The 26334-nt window shown below is 38.7% G+C and overlaps 1 protein-coding gene across 1 annotated transcript; it reads right to left on the bottom strand.

Moving 5' to 3' along the window:
- Positions 1 to 255: 255 nt before the first annotated feature.
- LOC129719217 (putative pyridoxal-dependent decarboxylase domain-containing protein 2) lies at positions 256 to 24765 on the bottom strand. The gene is made up of 5 exons (XM_055670737.1): positions 24550 to 24765; positions 23657 to 24487; positions 1128 to 1403; positions 1008 to 1076; positions 256 to 945 (listed from the first exon to the last, which is right to left on the bottom strand). Exons 1-5 carry the CDS (start codon positions 24619 to 24621, stop codon positions 271 to 273), a joined length of 1923 nt encoding a protein of 640 aa, XP_055526712.1. The 5' UTR covers positions 24622 to 24765; the 3' UTR covers positions 256 to 270.
- Positions 24766 to 26334: the final 1569 nt, after the last annotated feature.

The raw sequence follows: 26334 nt of genomic DNA, 5'->3' as shown, positions 1-26334 counted from the left end.
TTTTCTTAATTTCTCAACTTAAGCTTTTTGAGAACCACATGCAAGAAACTTATTTTCGAAAAAATGGTCTTTATACCACTCTGTTCCGCAACGGCTCATATATTGAGTGTAAAAAAAACTGTAATTCAAAGTAAAACCGTGAGTCAAAGAGTAGATTTTTTGTGGGTTAAAACAAACATCCCAAGTGAGGAAAATATATGGTTACTTGAATTTGTGTAAGGATTGTTACAAAGCAGATAAGTTTTGATTACCAAACGTACGTGCTCGTACTTACCTAACACAAATCAGTCCGTCGCTTCCTTCTCCCAGCGAGAATGCGTTATCGTGAGCTTTCAACATGTCTACCAATGCTGAATTAAGCCTGTTAAGTTCTGTTTTTGCTTGATCGGTCAATAATGTTTCCCAACCTTCTGGAACATAATGCACACTTCCTAGGCCTGCCCAATCATTCAACTCTATCAGCCTTAGTACAGCGCTTTGTTCGACGAGTTTATTGAAGCGTCTCTTGTGCTTTACGGTTGCCAACAGGATTTCTATTTGCGCTTCGATAAATTGTACTACATTCTCGATAATTTCGTCGGGTGGCAGCATTTCTCCGCAGCCAAGAGAAAACGGAGAGTAGCGTATGCAGGTACCATACATTGGATGCTTTACGATCTTTAAATTTAGTTGTGCACAGTCGCGCAACAAAATTTGGCCAAGCCAACCATTTAACCGGTCATAATAGGACGAGTTGGATAGCTTCTCAATGGTTTTGTCAACTGGATCGTTTCTAGCACCTTCATCAATATTTGGAATACCAGGCGCAACCGTACTGTCGTTAACAGCTTCAGCAGTAAAAGCTGGCGAAGGTAATAATGAGTTAGCGCTGCCTGCCGGATTATTGCTGACACAACTACCATCGAACTGAAATACAACAACAGGGACAGCTGTTTCGAAAAGGGCCTGAAAATAAACAGATGTAAATACAAATTCAGGACTTGAGCACTTTTTGTAGAATAACATACGTAATAATTTGAAGGGTTGTTCAAAAGAGCTCGAAAAGATTTTCCTGCTTCCTGACGGGGTGCTTTACTCTGCGAAAGATATCATTACAAACAATTAAAATAACGAGAATCTGCACTCACCAATATCCTAATACCCTCAATTTTTTTCAGCATTTCGTACAATTGTCGGCATGTATCAAAAGCCATGAAAATCCGTTCACTGATAGAATCGACACCCATCGTTTGCATTACGGTCCACAATGTTAGAGCGTTGAGGCGATTGGATAAAATAGGATCGACGTCGAAAAGAGTTAAAACATTTGCTGGCACTTGGCGATACATCAATATACAGGGTATTCCAGTGATACCTAACCATGTACCTAAGCTTAGGGTCATTGAATCCGGAATAGATTTTACCTTAAAGAAATTTGAAAAACAAATCAATGGAAAAAAAAGGTTCCTAGGGTAGTGAACGGATTCGGCAGTGGTTTTCTTCGGCAGGCCCCTGCATAAGATTGCTGCAGAAAACAACTGTCGAAGCCGTTCCCTACCCCATATCCTTTCAAATTTGAATTAAGCAGAAGAAGATTATTATTTATTTTGTTTGAACCGACTTTCGAAAAATTCGTGGAGCAAAATTCTAGATCTAGTTGAATTCATATATTTATACTGTGCACTGATCACAATTGATGTAGCTGCTCGCACATGCATGCTCAAGATAAGCGAAATTGATCTACGAGTAGATTGAACCTAGGCATTTTTTTATTGACTCTATGACTTTTTCAAATGAGGTGTTTAGGAGTGACAAATTTATCATAAAGTAATTACACATTGATTATATATATTGAATACTTATCATATATTATAAGGGTGCCAATAAAACGTACGAAAAGAATTTCACAACAAAATTTCAAAAAGTCATGTTAATTTTGCGAATACTGATGAGAGAAACGGGATTAGAAAAACAGTATTTTGGCGAGCCCACGTCACTTACTCTCAATACGGGTTGCCTTGTATGAGAGCGGAAAATTATCAAAAAGAGAGAATAAGAGAGAACAACGTAGAAGATTTAGGTGTTTTCCTGTTACCCTCACTGCCGCTCTTCGCGTATCTGTCCCATATCGATTTTTGATGATATTCATTTTTTTTTGTGAAAACTTATTCAAAATCATATCAAGTTTATTAGAAAGTGATAAAAAAAACTTTGTTCGTGGAATCTGAAAATCAAAACCCGCTTGTGTTGTCCCATGTCGTTTTATCACACATGTTTGAAACCTCTCCCATCACCCTAAAGTGTGGACATAATGTTTAAACAAATCTATGTTACCATACCCTCTTGTTACACATTTTTCTGATAAACCGTCTCCCCGCGGAGAAATCAGTTTTTAGGCTCTCATTACTTCTCATGCACAATTGGTACCAACTGTATTGCATATTGAATAACGATCTGTTCTCTAACCATATTTAATAGTTCCATCGTTCGTAATTGCAAGTATTAGTTGTTGAATTGTAATTAAAGTTTAGATGTCTAATGATTTCGCCATTTTCTTCGATGGGTTTTGCATTAGAATACTGTAGAAAACTTGCCTAAGAACACCGCTGCCGAAGTTGTTTAACACCCTGAAGCAACATTTTTCGTTACGAGACGGTTATGCGAATATTTAGCTGATCAGATCGAAAATTATTCGCATGTCAGTCACATGTCAGTGTTATGTTAATAGAAAAATATAATTTATGCCATTTTTTAAGTCAATTGAATTGAACAAACTCAATTAACCTAATTAATAACAAATACTTACTAGGATAAGCTATGCGGACACAAAATTGATCGAATAATTCAATAGACGTTTTCTCCACATGAGTTTATTTTCTAAGCGACGGACATACGAAGAGCGGCAGTAAGACGCTCAGTAAAAAAATAATTTTTCCATAAATCCGCTTATTTTGAATCACACGAAAATGAAAGCAACGATGTTCGGAACGAACCGTGGTTTTGCTTCAGTGGAATTGCAGATCTATTTAGAATAAAGTGACCAGACGTCTCGCGAAAGGTCCCGCGTTCATCTAAAGTGTCCCTCGCGCCATCGCAATGTCCTGCGATTTTAATAAAATTGAACTTCACTGAGACGGTTGTCAGTATCTATTTTTTATGCCAAATGTCTCAGAAATACATGAAACGTCGGAATCTTGTGTTATTTCGAAGAAAAATTGGTAAAACGACTTTCTGGGGTTTAGAAATTCTCGGGTCAAAATAGTTTTCCAGCTCAAAAATTCCCAAAAGTCGCAGAAACGTTATTTTTCTTAATTCTCTTCGATAACACCAGATCTCGACGTTTTATGCATTTCTAAATCATTTGGCATACAACAAATTTTGATACCGTACATTTCATGAACTTCATCAGTCAAAAATGTAAAACTTTGACCGCTTTGAGGCACCACTTCCCGAAGTCCAATCGAGCTGAACTTTTGTGTGAGAACATTATTCATCATGGATACGGAACTTTTAAATCTTGCTGCTAAACGAAATTCAAAGGTCAAATTTTTCACATACAAGTCATTGCCACCCTACTATGCACTAGGGATGGGATTCGGAAGCGAAGGTATCGAACGATCCCATACCAAGCAGCAAATGTATCGCAATAGAAGTAACGATACTCCGATAAAAATCGTAAATCTAGCAGCTTGGCTTGCTAGCGAGTTGCAATAGAACATCTCTTTAATCTCACTTTTACAATTAGTGGTAACTTTGTTTGTGTTTTTTTTTTTTTTTTTTTTTTTTTTTTTTTTGATGGAGCAATCGTGTGCGTAGTGGAGATACTGTTCAATATATGATTGTTCTTAGTGTGTTGGCACCTCACGCACAACATTAAAAAGCAGTTCGGTCACAATTGAAATGATCTGCTATAATTGATAAATAAACTATATAGCCTGGAGCTTAACAAAGTTACCAGTATCTGTCAAACTCAGATGCGTGACGTAACCGTGCGATGGTCTCAGGGGGAATCTATCTGTCAAATATCATGTAACCGTGACCAGCATATTTGGCAACAAGGCGTCCGGTTGTTTTGGTTTTTGTCGTTTTGATTGAAGTAAAATTCAGTAGAATTGTAACGTTCTTTTTTAACAAAACTCTAGAAATCGCGGAAAACTTTTATTCATACTGCGTTGCGTAGTGAAATTTGTTAGAAACTGCGGATTTACACGAAACAATTTTGGCGCTCTGGCTAGTGCTACCGATTGACATTTGGTTGTTCGACGAAAGATATTTTCAACCATTCAACACAAAACACTGATCAAAATCTGAATTTTTCAGTCATCTCCTGGAAATAATTACGAAAATTTTGATTAGTTCAAAAGATCTTTTCTCTATGAACGAGTAGTCCCGTAAAATTGAGCAAAATGTACTGTTCGAATATTCTACACTTTTCTAAAAGTGAGTTGCTACACGTTCTACGTTTTTCTGGTAACTGAGTTGCGATATGCTCCACATTGTTCGAGAAGCATATGCAGCCAATCAGCGCAAAGTAAACAACAGCGAGAAGAAAACTACCACTAAGAAAGAATGTGCTATAAATAAAGAGGTGCGTCGCGCATCATTCATTCAGTGTTTATCCTTTGTGAAAAACGAATCGCGAAATACAAGTTAGAAGTAAACGTTAATAGTTGCGTTTTCTTTTGGTGAAAATTACAGTCCACTATTGAAACTACATGATTTTTTGGCCCTTCGAACCGGATTGTGTAGTTATTCGTGAGAAGAAATATAGGGGGACAAGGGGCAAGATGAGCACCTTAAGCTTCTTATCAAATTGTTAGGGCAAAGTGAGCAAAAAGCTACTGAATACATTTTTACTACATAGAGTAAGAATAATACTCAAGAGTTGCTACATTGGAAACTAAAGAAAAAGGTTATTTAAATATTTATAAATAATTTCCTAAGCCACTAAAAAGAATGAGGCTGGTCGCGGTACGGGGTAGATTGGGCATACCTATGGGGCATAATGGGCATGTTCATATTTTTCGATTTCAAGCAAACATTAAACAATGTATCAATGTAACGTACAATCGTAGGTATCGAAACAAAGTTTTCCTTTCCTGTTTCACTATTTATACTCCAAAACAGCATAATTTTTTAGCCTTTTTCAATTTGAAAATTATCTATGAATTTGCCCGCACATAAAAATAAGGTTTTGGTCCATAAAACACTACTGTGCGGATGAAGAAATAATAAAACATGACAAAATTTAAATTTAAGTAACTTTATTTTAATGATTGTCAACAAACGAATCTGTTCGACGCAGCCTTAAATGTCGACTTAACGTTTGCTGTGGAATGCCGTGTGCAATAGCCGCTCGGTTCACTGACATTCGATGAGAAATAACCGCGTCTATAGCAGTGGCCAATGATGACTGTGACCATTTTTTGCGCCCCGACAACCGTTTGTAATTCCGAACCATTTTACTATTAACTGCTGCTAGCACGATGTTTACTTTGTTGACAGCACTTTCTGGTTTGTAGGTTATGTTTTCGTGCATAGGTATGGCAATTTTGCCCCTACAAGCAGTGCCCGTTCTGCCCCATGAGAAACACTTATGAGAAGGGCTGTTTTTAAATGATGCTTCATTTGAAAACACTGCATTATTTATTGAAACTGTTTGAATATCAATAACGATTACCGAAAATAAACTTTCGAGCCCAAATCGACACATACGCATGCAAAAACCCTTATTTTTCGCGCTTGTGAGCTATAATATTATACGCAAGACGTGCATGAATGATACAATTGTTTATTGTGTAAAAGCGAATTTGTTTTTTTCCAGTTATTTTGAATGTAATTACATCTTCAGATTAATGTTAATGATTCAAATTTCTAACAGTTCCAAAATTACTGCCAGAAACCTAGAAACAACATATGCCCATTCTGCCCCGTATGGTGATCTTGCCCCTTGTTCCCCTACTGATTCCCTTGTGTGAGGGTGAATTCGAAGTGAAAGTGAAAAGTAGGAAGCCAATCGAGGCGATTTCGAAAGTGAAAGTGTTAGTTACTTGAAAGTAGAAGATGGCTACTACTCGCACACCAGATAAGAAGAAGGTGGTGGGTATTGGTGATAATCCTAGTGACACGGACCCTTTGGCTATCAGTAAGCAACTGAAGCTGCAAAAAGATAAAGAATCAAGAAGAAAAACGGAGAGTGAATTGAAAGTGCTACAAATTAAAAGGGAAGCAGTGGAAAGAAAACGTCTGTGTTCAAGGTTCGATTCGGAAATCGGATGAATCGAAGAACAAACACTTCCTGCAGCTACAGATGAAACAATGAATGCAAAGAGTTGCAAAATGAAATATACAATTTGAACGTTGGTGACGAAGTGCGTTATGCAGAGGAGTTAAAGTTTATTGAGTTTGAGGGGTTGTATTCGGATCTTTATGTGAAACTGACCAGTTTAATGGAAGCTACGGTAAAGAATGAGTTAGTACCGGTAGTATCAGTTCAACCAGTGAATAATCAACCGAATATCCCTCCACTGAAAGCTCTATTGCCAACGTTTGATGGAAACTACGAGAACTGGTACGCCTTTAAGAACATGTTCGAGAATGTTATGGCCCGGTATCAAACCGAGTCTCCTGCTCTTAAGCTGTACCATTTGCCAATGCTTTGGTAGGCAGTGCAGCAGGAGTGATAGGCCAGGACATCATTAATAATGGCGATTATGATGCGGCCTGGGCTACTTTGCGAGAACGGTATGAAGATAAACGAGTTATCATCGACAAGCACATTGATGCGATTTTCAATATACCCACCATGACGAAGGACAGTGGAATCGGAATACGTAGTTGATCGATACTTATTCTAAACATGTTGATGCTCTAATAAATCTAGAGTTACCGGTAGACGGGTTGGGAGAAATGATATTGCTAAATGTCCTTGCGCAGAAACTTGATATGGATACTCGTAAGGCTTGGGAGCTGAATCAACGTGGTGGGCTACCCAAGTACTCTTCAACCATGGATTTTTTGAAGGAAAGATGTCGCGTATATGAAAAAAGAAGTCGCACTGCAAAATCTACGATGGAATTGAACAAACAGTCGCGTCTGTCTGGTAAGACGGAATCAAAATTCCATAGTCTTGTATCGACTAATGAAAAATGTCAACATTGTAAGGGTGATCACGAACTATGGAAATGCGATTCTTTTAAAACAGCAAACACAAGTGAAAAATACGCGACACTTCGTAAAGTGGCTCTTGCTTCAACTGCCTGGAAAAGGGTCACATGACGGCAAGATGTAAATCTGAACATTCTTGCAAGCGATGTGGGAAACGACATCACACATATCTGCATTTCGAAAATGCACAGCCTTCTGAGAGTAAAGTATCGATATCTAATACATCATCGAAAAAGGATCCTCCTGAGGAAGCTGTAAGCTGTGCGAGTGCATCGACTTCCGATAGTGGTTCTGCTCCCTGTGCAAACGTTAATTCTGAACAGAACACCTTTTTAGCTACAGCGACTGTTATTATCTGTGGTTCGGGTAACCGTGTTACTGAATGTCGAGCTGTTCTGGATTCAGCTTCGCACAAAAACTTCATTACAGAAGAGTTAGTATCGAAACTTGGGCTGAAACAGAAGCGAGCAAGTTGTACAGTGGTTGGGATTGGAGGCAACCCGATAGGAATCCAATTTAAAGTACACACGCGAGTAAGATCTCGAGTAAGCAAATACGTAACACCTTACATGGAATTACTTGTTGTCAAAAGAGCTTCTGATGCAAAGATTTTCGGTTGACCATATGAACATCTCTGATGAAATTGAGTTGGCAGATCCAAAGTTCAACATTCCTGGTCCAATAGACGTTCTTATTGGCTCGGGGCTTTTCTTCAAATTGATTAAACAAGGACACCTTAACCTGGATGATCATTTACCAACGATCCAAGAAACTCATCTGGGATGGATAGTAAGTGGATTTATTCCGAGCGGGCATGTCAACATGGGGCCTGCATTTTACACCATGGCTAGTGAAGATGATGTCGGTAAATTGTTAGAACGGTTTTGGCATTTTGATTCCTATGACGGCACAGCAGAGCAAGATAACTTTTCAGAGGATTATTGTGTGACTCATTTTTTGGAGACACATCAACGTAAAAAAGATGGCAGATTTGTTGTACGATTGCCGTTTAACGAGAAGCGACGATTATTGGGTGATTCACTAGAGATGGCCAAAAAGCGGTTTCTAGCAGTTGAACGGAGACTAGATCGAGATCCAGAGCTAAAAAGGCAATACGTACAATTTATGCGAGAGTATGAAAACTTGAACCACATGATAAGCATTTTACCGCAGCCAAGTGAAGGATTAGGAGATGCATTCTACCTACCTCATCATTATGTGCTGAAACCATCGAGCACTACTACGAAGCTAAGAGTTGTGTTTGACGGGTCGGCTGAGTCATCCAGCGGAATTTTGATAAACGACGCCCAAATCGTGGGACCAACAGTACAAAATGACTTGATCTCAATTTTGATCAATTTTCGATCGTTTCGTTTTGCGGTGAGCGCGGACATTCCGAAAATGTACAGGCAAGTGGAAGTACATGAAGATGACATCAGTTTTTAAAGAATCATTTGGAGAGAAGATAGTTCGTAACCGCTGAAATTTTATGCTTTGAAAACCGTTACCTACGGGCTTGCTTCTTCGCCGTTTCTTGCGACAATGTCGCTTCGACAGCTGGCCACAACTGGTGAGGAACAGTATCCGTTAGCGGCGAACGCTATAAGGAATTCGTCTTACATCGACGCCATGCTGTCAGATGACAACACCCTCGAAGAAGCGCAGGAGCTAATCAGCCAAGTGACTGCGTTACTGAAATCAGGAGGTTTTGACATCGAAGGCTATACTGGAAGCAATATCGGAAGAGAAAAGAGAAAAACTTGGACAGGTAGGAAACTCTAATGTGAACCTTTTGGAAAAAACTCTCGGAATAGCATGGGATCCAATCCGCGATATGTTCACGTTTTGTCTCCCTAAATTACCGAACTGTGATGTACTACTGACCAAGAGATGTCTGCTGAGTGAAATCTCAAGAGTTTTTGATCCACTTGGTATCCTGGCCCAGTGTTAATGACAGCTAAGCTTTTCATGAGAGAACTTTGGTTGCTTCAATTGCTTTGGGATACACCACTTGCAACAGATTTCGTAAAGTTTTGGGAGAACTTCCGATCTCAACTGCAACAATTAGATGGTATAAAAATTCCGAGATAGGTTTCCTCTGAGGCTACGTTAGCATAGAGCTGCATGAATTTTGCGATGCATCTGACCTTGCATATGGTGCATGCCTCTATGCACGATCGGTTTTTGATGATGGTAGGGCTGAAATGAGATTGATCTGTAGCAAGTCGAGAATATTACCGAAAAAGCAAGGTACGAAGAAAGAAATAACAACTCCGAGAGCAGAGCTTCAGGCAGCTTTGCTACTTTCACGATTGACGGATAGAATTAATCAATAAGCATCAACTTTTCGTCAGTTGTTCTTTGGAGCGATTCTCAAATTGTGCCCTGTTGGATACAGAGGTCACCCGAAACGCTCCAGATCTTCGTTGGAAATCGTGTGAAGGAAATACAAGCGCTAACGAGTGATTGTGCTTGGCGTTATATGCCGTCAAAATCGAATCCTGCAGATTTGATTTCGAAGGGTATAAAACAACCTAGTCTGCTACTTCATGTACTTCTAGGAGTTACCAACACATTCACACGTATATGTCGAAACTGATTTGTTTTGGTTCTCGTTCCACATGGTAAAGTGTCAGGTATTTTTTATTCAGCACATTTGCGAGATGGGAATATGAAATGGGAACGAGACAAAAAGATGATGGCGATAATGACCAAAACAAAACAAATTGACAACTATCTCTATTATTACGCATACCAATGCAACAACACTGAAAATGATTTTTTTTTTCAATCTGGAAAATGTATGTAACGGGAGCTGGGCTGCCGCTCGTGGCAAGTCAGTCCCAATTGCATTTTTATCAATTTTGATTTTATAGGTGGAATCATCATCTTTTCATATGTACTTTCGAAAAAACACGTAATTTTGAATACTTTGTTCTGAGAAACTATGAAAAAAATAGCAAGTCAGTTTGTCCCATAGCAAAAATGATCGCAAGTTGGTCCCATAGAAAAAATCATTGCAAGTGAGTCCCACAGCCAATAATAATTATGAAATATATGATGTTTACAATAGTTTATGGTCTTCAGGTTTAGAATTTGATGTTCCAGTTGACTTAGTAATATTTGATAAGTGGTTCGATTGAATTTTACAATACTTAAGCATTTAAACCGGAAGAAATAAAAGATGCGCTCTTTATTAGCGAAAATTGAGTTTTAGAAACTTTTGGAATCGTTATTTGTTCTGCCAATACTTGGTACTAATAAATTACAAGAAAACAAAGTTTTTCACATGTGTGTGAATCTGAGGATAGGACAAAAATTAAAACCTTAATGCTTGGCAGTTGTTTGGTACTACTATTTGTTTTTATTATTCCAAGAGTTAAAACTATAAAAATCTATCAATGCCCAGTTTTTACTGGAAAATTATTCTAAAACTACTTCTTCTTGTCGTTTACAACTGAAATGATGACGTTTTCAGCAGTTGCTACTTTCAGCTATTTTTTTCATCAACGGTGATCAAAATTTTATTTGGCTATCATCATTAGATATGTTACTACTCACGGTACTGTAAGTTAAAGCATGCTTCAGTGAATACTACTCTTCATATTTTATCCATGTTGGGCCGTGGGTAACAATCATTCAACAAATATATAGGAATATAGGTCTTCTAATAGGAGCCCGCATGATCAATAACCATAAATGGATGATAATCCATATGGTTTAACGATACCCCCTACAGTCGGGACTATATCCCGAACTAGTTGTTAGGCACGTTCTATGGTTATTGATTATGCGGGAGGGATTCCATCATATTTATTTTCACTGATGTGTAGAAGCTGCCCCGCCACGAACGTGTGGGCGCTCTCGAAAAAAATTGAACAAGTTCCTCGACCTGAGATGGTTTTGAATTTATCAATAGTATCAATTGGAAAAAACTAGTGGATGGCCCAGTTATAACCACATTGTGAAATGCTTCTCGCTACAAAATCATTCTGTGGAAGCACAAGAAAAGGCCATTTGTAGATCGACTAGCGACGGATTTGTTACAAACGCAAACCTAGCACTGGAATCGATTTACAGTAGTTTGTTTTTCATCTTCGGTCGCAGGTGGCTATGTGACTGATTTGCTATCATTCTGGCTAGGTATCGTAAAAGTAATCGCATTTGGGTCCCAGCTTATGATTTTCAACATAATTTAATCAAAATTTGATGTTTATGCACGCTTTTTGACGCAAAAGTATTTGTTTGCCATTGTAGTAACAAATTCTGTTTACAGTCTTGATAATAAAAAGCATACGAGTGCACAATTTCTCCTAAAACGTAACAATTTTTAATTGCTGTTTTCGCATCAGCACAAAACCGCAAATGGGACGGACTTGCCATGAGCGGCAGTGGGGAGGGGGCAATGAGGAAAGACAGCGACCTTCACTTAAGTGCCATCATGCTCCGTCACCACTGCACCAGATCCTCTGTGTAACATTGATGTTTATCATCCACCATTAATGGTTACCTTCAACAGACCTGTAAAGCCTCAGTTTGTAGATGTACTAGATGAGTTCGATCCTTCCAGTTTCGGCGGGGAAACTATGAGGCTATAAGTTTGGCACTAAGAGGTATCGATTGGAGCTTTATCAACCAGTGTAGAAATTTGGATGAGGCCGTGTCAGGATTTACTACATTGATTCAGGAACTTTTACATTTATATATTCCCAAAGTCCGTCCTCGCTATAAGCCTACCTGGGGAAACAGGCATCTTACTAGGCTCAATCGTGTTCGCAAATCAACTCTGTGTGCCTATCAAAGAAACAGAAACCCCGTCAATAGGATCCGTTTCACCTCTGCCAGTCGATCATATAAAGCCCTGAATAGAAGTCTATATACGTCTTTTGTGTGCAGAACAGAACACAACCTACGTTCGAACCCGAAAAGCTTCTGAAGGTTTCTTAATTCGAAACGTAAGGAGGATAGATTACCATCTAAAGACTGGAACGCGCAAAAATTGGTCGACTTCAAATTGGTGTATTTCTGTTAAAAATGCATTGAAAAACCATGAAATGTCGCATTTGGAAGTTGAGTTTATATACAATAGTTGCTAAAATGAGTTTTCACCGTTTGCTCTCCAGTTTTCAAAATGGCGTCCAAGCAAGAGGAACAGCGAGTCAAAATTTTGCTCGCGCAGCAAGAGAAAGAGAAACTATGCGAAATTGGCAAATTTGCTGGATGTGGCCAATCGACCGTATATTTTAAAACTGTTCGGGGATGGTCTGTCGACCGCCAGAAAGACTAGAAACGACGGCAATCGTAATTCGGATGTGGCAGCGACGATGAAGAAGGTGGCAGCGAGTTATAAGCGGAATCCTAACCTCTCCATCAAATACGTCACTGGCAAGCTCATTGTCTCCCATACTAATGTGTAGCGAGGCAAGAAACGAGCCGGGTTGTCGACGTTTAAGATGGTGAAGGTGGCGAATCCAGAATACAAAGCGGTGGTCCGGAAAACTGTAATCTGCTTACAAAGTTTGACCGTGGGGGTCGAATCTTATGTGAAGTTTGATTTCAAGCAGCTTCCGGGGCAGGAATTTTATACAGTACCAGGAAAAGGAAAGGTGGCCTAAATTTTCAAAACCATCAAACTTTCGAAGTTCCCGAAAAAATACCTCGTCTGGCAGGCCATATGTACGTGTGGCCTAAAAAGCGGCATTTTCATAAGTACAAAACCGTCAATCAAGAGATCTACGTCCAGGAGTGCCTGGAGAATCGGCTGCTACCATTCCTAGAGCAACATAAAAGGCCTGTGCTGTTCTGGTCGGACTTGGAAAGCTGCCACTATGCGAAAAAGGCAATCGAGTGGTACGATGTAAACAACGTGGTTGTGATACCCTTAGACCACAACCCTCCCAACAGACAGCTCAGATTTCCGCTCTATCGAACAAAATTGAGACTTGGTCAAACGAAATATCAAAAAAAAAAACTAATAAATCCGAACACGAGCAGCAGAATAAATCTAGCTGGCGTTTGGCGACGAATAAGGTCGATAAAACCACTGCACAAAATTCAATGAAAGGGGTTAGGGGCCATCCACATACCACGTGGACAGATTTTAAACGATTTCGACCCCCCCCCCCTGGACAACTGCTCATATAAATTCAAAAAAATGTGTATGGACCGTGGACATTACACGACCCCCCCTCCCCCCTGTCTGCTGTCCACGCTGTCCACGTGGTATGTGGATGGCCCCTTAAGCGGATGGCACGGCAAATTGGATTTGGCAAATCAAAATAATAAACGAAAATTTTTCCCTTTCAACATGTGAGTTGAACTACCAAAATAAAAATAGGAAGATTTTTGTATTATGAATTTTGACTGAAAGAAACGATTTTTTTGTCGACCAGTAAATGTAAATGTAAATGCGTTCTGTTTGCCAAGTATTTTGCTGGTGTTTTTAATAGCGAGTGTGCAACCTCGGAAGAAATTGCTGAAGCCATGTTTCCTGTTCCCAGTGACACATTTAGCGCCGATATCTTTACAAAGAACCATTTGCAACCTGAAACCATTTGCAACCTGAAACAAACATTCTCCCCTGGACCCGATGGTATTCCTGCCGTAATTCTGAAGAAATGCGCTGCAGTTTTAAAGTCACCGCTAGCCGCTATTTTCAACCTCTCCCTTCAATGTCATTAATTTCCTCGCAGCTGGAAAGAATCTTTGATGTTTCCGGTTTTCAAAAAAAGGTGATAAACGAAATGTGGAACACTATCGTGGGATCTCTTGTTTGTGTGCTTGTTCAGAAATTTTTAAAACGATTGTCCACAATCATCTCATGTTCAGCATAAAAAGCTATATTTCTACTGCTCAGCATGGGTTTCATCCTGGTCGATCCGTTTCCACTAACTTGCTGGAATTCACTTCACTCTGCTTGCGTGGTATGGATCGTGGTCTTCAGATTGATGCTGTCTACACGGACCTGAAAACTGCTTTTGATCGTGTTGATCATGGATTACTTCGTGCAAAATGCGACAGGCTTGGAACATCAACTGGATTGATAAAATGGCTCAGTTCTTATCTACGCAACCGACAGATCGCGGTAAAGTTGGGAACGTCGCAATCCGCTTGGTTCAGCAACAATTCTGGTGTTCCTCAAGGCAGCATTCTCGGGCCGCTGCTTTTCTCTTTGTACATTAATTATGTAACTAAAGTTCTACCACCTGGCACATTGTACACTGATGATACTAAAATATTCCAAATTGTTGAGAATTATGATGATTGTTGTAGACTTCAAACGTTACTTGATTCTTTCAACGACTGGTGCCTACGCAACTATATGATGCTGAGCATTCCCAAATGTACCATGATCAGCTTCCAGCGCAAAAAACAGCCGTTGCTTTTTTACTATCGTATTTTTGGCACTTATTTACATCGTAGCGACGCTGTCACTGGTTTGGGTGTTTTTTTGGATACTAGTATGTCATTTAGGCAGCATTATTCTGCGATCATCAATGATGCCAATCGTCTACTTGGTTTAATATTTAGGATTGGAAAGGAGTTTCACGATCTTGGTACTCTGCGCACATTCTACTGCTCTCTAGTACGCTCAATTTTAAAAACTGCCTACGTTGTTTGGAGCCCGTACTACGATTTTTGGATACACCGAATCGAGCGCATTCAAAAGCTCTTTATCCGAAGGATTCGTCGCAGATTGCCATGGAGGAACCCTGATAATTTGCCGCCACGAAAGCCTGTGCCTGGTTGGGATAAAACACCTTGAATAGCGTCGTAAGGACATACTGGCCAGGACAGTGCACAAAATCCAGACAAACGCACGCTGCACGAATTATGTCCAGCATGAACCTGTTCGTCGGATGGCCCTGGTTTATAATCGACAAAATGTTGATTTTAATTTCTAGTATAGTTAATCAATGTGCATTGTTTGTTTTGACTTCATCTATGTTATCTTTATCGGATTTTTGTAATATCGCTGTATGTTTTTTTTAGATGCTGGGTTTTTATGCCGCCTTGTAGTCGCCTACCAGTGACTTTCAAGGTGGCTTTTCCCAGCCATACACTTACTTATTCATTAAGACTGCTAGTCGGATGGATTGAATTCAATAAATAATAAATAATAAAACTAACTAACATAAACCTACCGTGAATGGGCGAGATTTTACTTTATCTGAAACTCCTGTTGCCCGGCGGGGAATCCTCAGAGCAGATGCTTTCAACTACGTAGACCTCAATCGAACACCTGAGCCACAACACGGAACTGTTCAAAAATACTTGTCCAAAAATAAGATGGAATGATCTAAAAAACTAATAGATAGAGAAGCGACCTACAAAGGTATCCCTCCCTAGATCCATATGCTACACGACCCGAAACCAAAACTTAAAACCCTCTCTTTCGCAAAGTACTGCAAGGATTAGTTGCTTGAAGCATACATGGGTTGATACATTTTAACATATACTATATTCTTCTGTCTTCACTATTGCATATGTTTAGGGTTAGTAGATACATTGGTTGGGTCTTACTTGAGCTCAAGGTTTTGGGTTTTCCAGGTGTTCTGCACTCATTCTGCTATCCGCATAGTTGCCGATGCGGGAAACTAAGCCGTATTCTGCCTCCCACGGCTACAAATCCTTACGCCGAGAAGGAAATCGGCCACATATCGGCGAGTAGACGTGCTCGTACGATCGTGATGCCCACGCTGGCATACAAGTTGCTTTCAAGTGGGCGGGATAGCGATCTTTCCCGACACGCCGTGCAATGTTTTTGCAGATGCTGTTAGTCGTAGTGCTATTCGCTAATTAACCTTCACCATCTTTCTCCGTCGTTGGTGTTGTCGCTGCGCTTGATCTTAGCGGTGCAGGGAAAAGGGCGTTTTTGTAGCAGAGAGTGGTTTTTCCTCCGGTCAGCCGCATCCCCTAGGGTGGACCTTCGTTTGAAGGATTAAGATAACCTCCAAACGATTTTAATTCAAAATTAGCTCAATTTATACAAGTACACTCATTTTTGCCTTTCTCCTAGAAAGGCATAGCAATCACTTGCAAAACCGAAAGCATAAAAGTGCTCCAAAGGGCCGAATGGCATATATCACTCGATTCAGCTCAACGAGCTAAGCATTTTCTGTATGTGTGTGTGTGTATGTGTGTGTGTATGTGCGGTTTTTTATTCTCACTCGATTTTCTCAGAGATGGCTGGACCGATTCTCATGAAATTAGTTGCAAATGAAAGGTCTTGTTGTCCCATAAGACCCTATTCAATTTCATTTTAATCGGATTTTTGGTTTAGAGGTTATGTATCAAAATGTAAAAATCATGAAACATCATTATCTCGAAAACTACACAACCGATTTGAACAAGAATTCCGAAGACTACTTGAACTCACTCACTTTTCTCAGAGATGGCTGACCAGATTTCCATAAAATTAGTGTCAATTAATAAGTCTAGATGGCTCATAACACCCTATTGAATTTTACTGTAATCGGACTGTAACTTCGTCTGTAATGTATCGAAATGTGAAAATCACGAAACTTCATTATCTCAGAAACTACACAATCGATTTGATCAATATTATCAGATGAGCGGGCTGGTTAAGGGTTAACTGATGAATTATGATTGAACACGTGGCTGCCCTATACGTTCCCATTTCGTTTGATTATAATCGAACTTAGGCAACCGTTATGTATTCAAATGATGATAAAACAACGAAAGTCTATTATCTCAAAGATTACGTGACTTATTTGAACATTATAGTGTCATACGAACGAGTCATCTCTCAAACTTACAATTTGATATGTGGCTCAAAAGTTATGGAAAGAAAAGAAATTCAAAGACTATTCAAAACTCAAAGCAGGTGATCGATTTTTCCAGTTTCCAGAAACTAAAAGTGGTCGTCTTTAAATTCAAAATGGTGTCCAGGGTCAATGCTTGGTTTCTATGCATCACACAGTGCGTTGAATGAAGGGTAAAACGGGACAAAAATCAAAACTACACGATTTTGTCGATAAAACATGTTGATGTAACAAGGAAAGTTGTTCGTTACCTTCAGAGCTACTAAATTCATAAGGGTCTTATGTGATTCACTAAATCACAAAACTGTCCCAAACGCCAACGCACTCATCCTATACCAGAAACCGTTAATCTCTTTGTAAAAGTTGTACATTATAACGAAAACTGCGGTTTCTATGTTTCACTTACATTTACAGAATTGCAAAAGTGACTTAAGCGCAATTATAACGAAAAAAATATTATTTTAGGTATTCTTTTAGATATTCTTTTATGTAATGTTTTTATTATTTTTTATATATTTAATTACCAGAGCAATAAATAATTTCAAAATTCTTCATGATGCATATTATATTATCAAGTCAAGTTTTAGGTCATCTTCAGACGAATTGAAATAGTTGTTCGAAACGGTTGCAGCAAATACTAGTTCTTCTGGGGAGTTATTTTCAACTAGCTCTGCAACTCGTCGTTTGTTTAATTCTGGTGAGCAGCTTTCAAAAAGTTTCTAAGGACGCCCACGAGAAGAAATGTGGTTTTATTCATAATTATTATTCTCACCGAATCGAGGAAGAGCAAGCGGTGACTCCAACCAAATTTCATGCTTTTCCATGAAATGCTTTTTTATCCTATTACATTTCTCCCATTTCGAGCTCAAATTCGAATGATATACAGCAGAAAACTTGTGCAATTTATTTATTAACATGCTCAACTGTGTCTTCTGGTAGAGACGATGTCAAATATCGAAATACACATGATGTTTCTTTGCTTACATTGCAGTAAAACCACTTCTCAAAAATCTGCCGGTTCATGAGCAATCGGCATTGACATAAAAAAAATAAAAAATCTCGCAAAGTTGCAGGAAGTTGCAGCTAATTTTTATATATTTTGTAGAGGACACTTCAAGCAAACTCTTGATATATGTTTTAGAGAGGAACTCGGTGGAACTTTTTTTCAACGCTAGCAAAAGTTTGAGTTCGCGTTTTTTCAAGGATTATTACCTTCACCAACTCATCATACCGATTAATCATACACACAGTCGAAACCAAGTCTCTCTACCAATGAAATATATTGCAATAACCTTGATTGTTATTTTTCATTTTATTTTATTGGAATACACGAAGTAGTTAGGTTTTACCAACGTTTAGAAAACGCGCGACAATTTAGCACGAAATGTGAAACTAATGATTCCTCTGGACGCTGATGCTTGCTATGCTTGTATTAGTATTTGTGATGCTTCCCAAAGCTTACCAATACTTGTTCACAACCCAGAAGATATCTGTGAACACTTCTGAGTACTTGGTGCATCCAAATAAAAAAAAAATAAAAACGATTTTTTTCTATGGCTCAACGCACTGTGCATCATCTTGATTACGGAAATATCCATATTAAGTATTATTCGGTCATTTTCGACTGTTTCCTAGAAGTTGCCATTTAGCAATTCACAGGGTGGCCACTCAATATCAATTTTCGATTTCCTGGTATTTTCCCGGTTTTCCCGATGTTATTTAATAAATTTTCCCGATGTTTTATTTTTAAAACATATGAGAAAAAAATCAATTTTTACATGCTTATTTATGCCTTGCAAAAATAGTGTTGCAAAACTATGAAAAACATTTCTCATTCATCGTTTTTAGTTGTTCGTCGACGTTAGCAAGTACCTTATAGTGATCTGCTGCACAATTTTCGCCCGCTTTATCTCCAAATCGTTGACAATCGCCTTCTCGCGCTTTCTCACTTCCTTCTGCTTCTTTCTCTGTCAAGCTACTCTCGAGCTTGCAGTGCTTCTGTATCAGGATGCCAATGAAATGCATGGGATAAATTTAAGAGTTGGGACATTGAGGTTTTGTCTTTTCGAAAAATGTCCTTAGGCAAATTTTCAAGCGGACTTAGGGAAGAAGAGCCTCAGAGTGACCAATGAAAAAGTAGGAGGGTGGTATTCAAGACACGACCGCATGACGTTGGACTACGGTATTCTTATATTCCATTAAAACAAATAATAGAGAGAATTTCAACTCTAGTATTTGCTGCAATTTTATCTAACAGTGCATTTCTGAATGCTGTCATTTCATACATATTCGAATCAACCCTTTGTTTACTGCACTACCAAGACAATCATTTAATTGAGCGAATTGGTAAAATTTTCCTATCTAAGCAAAAAGCAAACTTTACGAAACTATCTGAAATTGGAGCCCAGAACGATTCAACCGAAAATTTTAAATTTGAAAATTGTTTGACATTTAATCGCAAAACTCATGCTAGGTTAGTTCCAGCCCAGCATATAACTTCATGTATTTGAAAAAAAAAACGTTTGGTTCAATAACTCAATATAGCAAGAGCTCAATCACACGTTTTTCGGTAGTTGTTATCAAGGTTTGGGCGAGTGACAGGAAAATATCTTAACTTCTTCAGTTGTGATTTAGAGCATTTCTAATTGTTTTGTTATTTTTCACGATAGCGACAAATTTGTTTCTTTCTCTGTGTGCGAGAAACAAAATCAAAACCGCGCACCGAGAAACAAAAACGAAAATTTAATGAATGCTCATTGAGAAAACTTGCAACTCTTTTTACCAATAATTTATGATACTCAAAAGAACCCGTTTTGATCTAAATCAAATTTGTAGTAAATAAGTGTTGATCATTCATAGGTAGTAATTTTTCCTCGATGAATAAAGACTGGCTGAAGAAGTTAAAATCGCTGCTGTAAAATCAAATTCACAACTGTGTTCGTTAAGACGTTTTAATATTTTCAATGACAATAATAATCTTCGATAAACACCCGCTATAGTTATTCACACACATGCTATAACTATCTAAACACGCGTTAAAACTATTCATACACACGCTGTAGCTATAGCTATCCATACACACGCTATTCCTTTCCATACATCCGATACAACTATCTATACACACGCATAAGCTATCCAACCATGTGCTATTACTATCCATACATACGCTATAACTAATCATTACACACGCAGCAGCTATCCACACACAAGCTATAACTATCCGTACACACGCTGAAGATATACACGCAATAGCCATAATATGCTACACATGCTAGTGTCTTACACACGCTATAGCTAGCCATACACACGCAACAGCGCCATCCCTATCATCGCAAATGTCATAGCAATACAGATGCACATACGCTATATGTGCACACTGCACACACACTAAATGGCGGTAGCTTTCCTAGTGGCGGTGCTGGCTCGCGCAGTTTCTGGCTGTTTTCACCCAACGATATCTGAATTGGATTACCGCTGGTGGGGTCCAACTCAGATCGAAGGAGAACCGAACTGAATGAAGAAATGCAGCTTCCCACTACCTCCGCCGCTGCTGCCTGATACCACCGCTCTGGTTCTGCTGCAGCTCAGTTTGGCCGCTGGAATCAGCCACCGCTGCTGATTATACAAGACCGGCCTGGTGGCTTTTCACTTGTTAACTGATGACTGCTATGAGACGACACAGGCTATTATATAGCCCAAAGCAAAAATCCATCCGCGAGCAAACAAGAAGCGAGCTTGTGATTGGTTGAATGTGCACGACTTTTAACACAACTTTTAACTAGTTTAGTATCGAAAACATATTTAAATTATTATATGACAATCTTGCGCAATATTTCCCCTATCAATCAAGCCATTGGTGTTTAGAATCTGTTCAGTGGTAATGATAAAAGAAGCATTTTAAAACGGTGTTGAAACACCTGTTGCAGCTACCGAAAGCTCGTTATTGGTTGAAAGCTGTGAGACTGTTTACAAAGTCAGATCGGTTGTATTCGTTAGTGTCGACTGTGCTTGTGAAGAGAGGTGGTGATTGGTTGCTCGGTATGATTTAGACAATCGATGTGATTTATCAATTTTTCAATAGTGTATCTCGAACAATAGGTTATTTTTGTTACATAAATTCAACCGTAAAAGAATTTCTTATCGGTTGATGCCAAAACCTCGAAATTCTGAAAAGAAATGACTGATATATAAGCGCTCAAAACCTGACCACTTTTCCCTGGTTTTCCCCGGTTGAATTACTAGATTTTCAAATTCAGGTGCCTAACTTCGATATAGACGTTAGTCCAACGTCAAAAATGCACATAACACTGTCAAGGTGCATTTTGCAAAATGGATGAAACATTGAGATCTGTTCTTTCAAAACAATTTTTTTTCGAAAAACTTCAATCCTGGGACTTATAAAATTTTCGAGCTGGGGCCAATGGGATGTATAAATTGTGCCGTGTCAAATAAATGTTGTGTGAACAAAAAAAAATGGGATGTATAAGAAATTTTATGGTCCGTAAAATAAATTCAACTGACAATCTGAATAAACAATTTGAAAGAAAATATTATAAGCTACTATTTGTTTTTGATATAGAAAAAATCCTAGAAATCTTTAACAAATAGCTCCTCAAGGTGACGTATTTCCTCAACAAAATCCAGTAGTCAAAAGCAGGGATGTTACGGATGTGATTTTTCAGACATCTGCAGATGCGGATGCGGATATCCGAAGATTCCTTTGTTTTATATTTTGCTTTTTTCACATAACCATGCCCCTCCCCAGTGCAAAAGTTATTTGGGCGAGCAGTAAATACACCAAGGAAAATTTTTCTGCAATATTTTATGAAGCAATTTTTTTTTTCAATATCCGCATGGCATGATGCGGATGCGGATATGTGATTACGGATGCAGATGTTGATGCGGATGTCAATTTTCATGCGGATGCGGATGCGGATATCCGTTACATCCCTAGTCAAAAGGTCGAACACAGAATAAAAAAAACTATTTTTTTTTCTTGCGAAACACTTAATGTGGAGAATGTTGAAAATAACAGTTTTGATTATTTATATTATTAATGAAATTTCAGCAGATATTGACCTAGTTTCCGCAACATGACAGACGAACACAGTTTGTTAAAAATATTTGTATACATCCTCTTTAAAGTATGTCACTTGCAAATGCAATTAAAACGATCCGCAATATAAATGTGCTGTTTGTGATTAAAATCATATCGAAATTCGAAAAGTAAAAACCGGGTAGCTCTGTTCCGGTCCGGTTCGAAATCAAATCGAGACTCGAAGTTTCCGGTCCTATCTGACTATTGACCGGATTCTACCCGAGGCGATGTCGAACACTATTCACAAGAAGTTTCAATACGCCTCCCGCGACGCTGATTACTTTTTGACTTCTTTAAAAATCTGACAATATATGTTACGGAGCGTAAATTTGTCCACCTGACCAAGCCTGAATCTATTTGACGCAGATCTTGCTGCGAAGCCACTGTCGACTTTGGCTGAAACCAACAACCAGCTATCCCCTAACCGGTAGAATCATGCCAGTTAGATCATCGTGCAAAAAAACAGGTTTTCATGTTGACATTTCCTCAGAAACTATTGAAAAAATAAAACGGCGGACATGAAGGAAGATAATTTTCCCGGCGTGAAGCCTAATTTATTCATTTATTTATTTATTGTTTATTGTCCAATAGCGTAAGGCGAACCTTTTCAATTTGCTATCTCCGAATGTCGACCTAGTCACACTTTAATAATTATTTTAAATCTAACAATTTACTGACGGTTCCAAAAATCTAATGAGTCCCTTTTGAAAAATGCTTTCGACGTAAAACGTTTCAATGAGGTAGGTAGAGAGTTCCAATTTGTCACACCATGCACAAACAGCGAATTGGCGTAGCCTGAGGTCGTGTTTACAGGGACCAACAAGTTTTGTCGGCGTTGTTCTCGGAGAAAATTTAGTTTTCGGTACAGAGATGCAGGAGCTTGCGAAGTAATGAGATCATGCAAGAATAGGCACGAGCGGTGGTTGTACAGGACGTTCAAAGGGCATCCCAAAAGGTTCCTCTGTAAATGGGTAGCAGAAGAGTATCTACTCAGTCCGTAAACATATCGTACACACCTGTTCACTGCCACATGTAGCCTTTGCATGGCAGTTGCACTAGGCTTCACGTGAACAGCGTCGCGTTTCTCTACTTCTCTTTTAACTCTAAACTTTATTGAAAATGATTTTGAGGAACGGTTATCGGTGAATCAAAACCTGGGACTGTTATGCTAGTAATTAGGACGTAGTACACCGAGAGAACTAAAAGAACTAAGCGCTAACCTGAGCTAAGCTAAGCTAAGCTGAGTGGAACATATCAAGCAAGCCTTAGTTTTTATCTTAAAAAAGTCTAAAAAGTACATAAAAGTGGACTCATTCATGTAAAAAACCGAAAAAACAATAAAATGTTTCGCAATTTTGCAAAATGCGTTCGTAGAATAACGCGAAAAATTTCGGGAAATTAAAAATTTCACACAGGCTTACTATAATGCCTTCAAGGCGTTCGTAAACAGAGGGGTAACTCCTAGGAGTCAGTGAACATATGAAAAAACAACCTAAATAGAAGTTGCTGTTAAAATTTGGATTTTTGGTAGTTAGCACATTTTAGACCACATTCTGGGCTTAGGAAAAGTCAGATAACCGGCATTTAAATTAAAAATATCAAGAAATAAATTTCACTTGTAACTTACCCTAGAAAGTGAACCTCGTGTAACAGCTAATGCTGCTAAGCAGTGACCTTGAGTGTGCAACCATATCTTGTTTACCGTGCAAATGTTTTTTAAAACAGCCAAGTTGTCAACTTCTCCGCAAACAGAAAAACCTAAATCAGCAATTAGGAATAACGGGTTTTTTCCGGCTTCAAGGTCAGCTGATAATACTTTCTGCAATTCAAAGGTATCCATAGCTCCACGAGCGTCCAATGTCGAATTACAGGGAATAACCCGAATGTTGTTAACTGGTAGTCCAATAAAGCGACAAGTATTTTGCAGCGCAAACAATGAACCAGCCGCGGAAATGTAAAGCGTAGTATTTTGTAATTGAGCTAAGCGATTTTCCGCTTCTGGAAAACGATTTGCTATTGCTAATCTAACCGCATAAAGAATGCACTCCGTGTTATCTCTATGGTAACTAGTGCTGGAATCTATGAAACGAAACAGTTGACTTAGCCAACGATTGGTATCCGCTACAATTTTAGAAACCAAGCGATTTAAATGCTGCTTTTCTAGTGCCGACAAATAAGCACTAATCGAATAGGTGATAACTGCTAATTGTGAAGAATCATCTAATGGTGGAAGTACAAACTCTGGTTCATCTTCTACATCAAGCTGAGAAATTAATGTCTCTAAACTTATCAAGACCTCGTCAGCTGGTTTCTTATCTGGTTGCAGAGAACCGTCAGTTAGCGACAGTTGTTCATACATGGAAGCTTGCTGTTGTTCTGCTAACGCAATCTTTACATATTCTAAACGATTAAGAACTTGAGAAGCTTGTGCTTCTAACTCTGCTAGACTTGAACGAACCTATTAGTAAAAATAAAGGAATTTGTGTATCGTATAATTTTGAAACAATGACAATGACTCACATTTGATGCTGGTATTTCATCTAAACGAAGGCCGTGAGGAGTACTTCCAATTTCACTTGGTGTTCCAGCCATATCTTACACTTAACACCGTGAGCTACCACTGAAAAATTTATAGTACGCAAGTAGAATATTGACAAAAATTACAAAAACATTCCAAATTTTTGCATTATATTATGTGGCATATAGTGCCGTCTGTCAGAGACAGAGATGCCAGATGTTTTTGAAAAATGTTTGCAACTGCACGAAAAACCGGAAAAATCTGCTTGACTGTACACTCTAAGTAAATAATACCTGGTGAAAATAATTATAACTCCATCTTCAATATATATAATGCCTTGTTCAAGCTACGCCGGATATCACCTGATATCGCCAGATGATATCGGATATCATCTCGAGCGTTCAACTTCAGTGAGCTGATATGATTTGACATTTGCTTTGGTAATTGAAAACAGAAGAAAACAAAAACAGGCTGGAAATGTGGTTATTATTGGTTTTCGAACATGATATCCGCGATAGCATGTAGCCGAGGTGATATCCGTTGACAGCTCGATTGTATGGGATATCAGGTAATATCGATGGTGATATGGCCTCGACAGAGATGCCAGACTTTTTTTTGGCAAGTCTGTATAATCCATAACAATGTCTGTATAAGTCTGTATACCGCTGCGAAAAAAAGTTACCGATACATTGATACCTAATTATTTGTCGACCTGTCAGATTGTTTTGTTTTATTGCTTGTTTTGATTGTTCTTTTTCGAGTCTATCATAGTTGGTCGATTAATCGATAACTAATTTATCTTTTAAATCTAAGTAACACATAGAAGTAAGAGTCTTTCCCGTGATAAAAATCGTCGTTCGTCGTAATGTAGCTAAACTGATACATGATGGCAGAAGTCTCGCAGTTATAAAAATAGTACCTTCAAGGTTTGGGACATTTTAAGCAATTCTTCAACGTTGGATATTGCTCCGAATAGAACAAACGGTCTTTTCACCAATATAACCTGCATGGCAATCGATCGAGACAGTCAGCTGTTTGTTACTGGGGGCGAAACAGGCAGATTAGTGCCCACGGGGCCGATAAAAACCCCGATAGCCTGACTCGATTCCCGTTGTCATGATTTCACTCTCAAAAACGCAAGATTAATATGTTCAGCAAAGTGTTCAGTTCCTAGTTCACTTTTTCCAGCAACGGCTACAGTGACTTTTGGTTTTTGTGTTCGTTTTTTTGTGTATACTGGTAAAACCGTTATGTAGAATATCAGATATCTGTGTAATATCTGTATTATACTAAATGTCTGTATAAAATCTGTAGGCTTATGCGTGTCTGTATCGCAACACAAAAAGTCTGTATAATACAGATTTGTCTGTATATCTGGCATCTCTGGGCCTCGATAGCACGAATCGCCTGATATCAGGTGATATGCGGTGTAGTGTGAACGGGGTATTGTCCATGCAGAGAAAAATCGGAAGCGACGAGTCGCTCGTCTGACACAAGTTTTTCAGTGAATTTCGTAGTATTTCAATATAATGTAGTCTTTGATTCAAGACATATTCGTAACACTGGCATTTTTCCTGGTACTGCCCAAAACGCTCCTCTAATTTTACTCTAAATTGAGCTACTTTGACTCAGTTTTACATTGTCTATTAAAACGTCAAGAATTGAGTAAGTTTCGTTTACCGAACTGAGTAACAGTTACTCAGATTGTCATAATGTTCTGCTTTACCCGCTCGTAAATAATAACTCATGGACTGAGCAACTCTGACTCAGTTTAAAACGATGTTCGT

Source organism: Wyeomyia smithii, chromosome 1, assembly GCF_029784165.1.
Source record: "Wyeomyia smithii strain HCP4-BCI-WySm-NY-G18 chromosome 1, ASM2978416v1, whole genome shotgun sequence".
Taxonomy (NCBI): Eukaryota; Metazoa; Arthropoda; class Insecta; order Diptera; family Culicidae; genus Wyeomyia; species Wyeomyia smithii.
Note: the sequence above shows the minus strand (reverse complement) of the source record. Positions and strands in the feature narration are given on the sequence as shown.

Coding starts and splice junctions, on each gene's coding strand:
- LOC129719217 (XM_055670737.1), bottom strand. CDS start 24,621: ATGGCTGGAACACCAAGTGAAATTGGAAGTACTCCTCACGGCCTTCGT. Junction 1,404..23,656: donor CACGAGGTTCACTTTCTAGG/GTAAGTTACAAG, acceptor AATTTCTTTAAG/GTAAAATCTATTCCGGATTC. Junction 946..1,007: donor ACAACCCTTCAAATTATTAC/GTATGTTATTCT, acceptor GTTTATTTTCAG/GCCCTTTTCGAAACAGCTGT.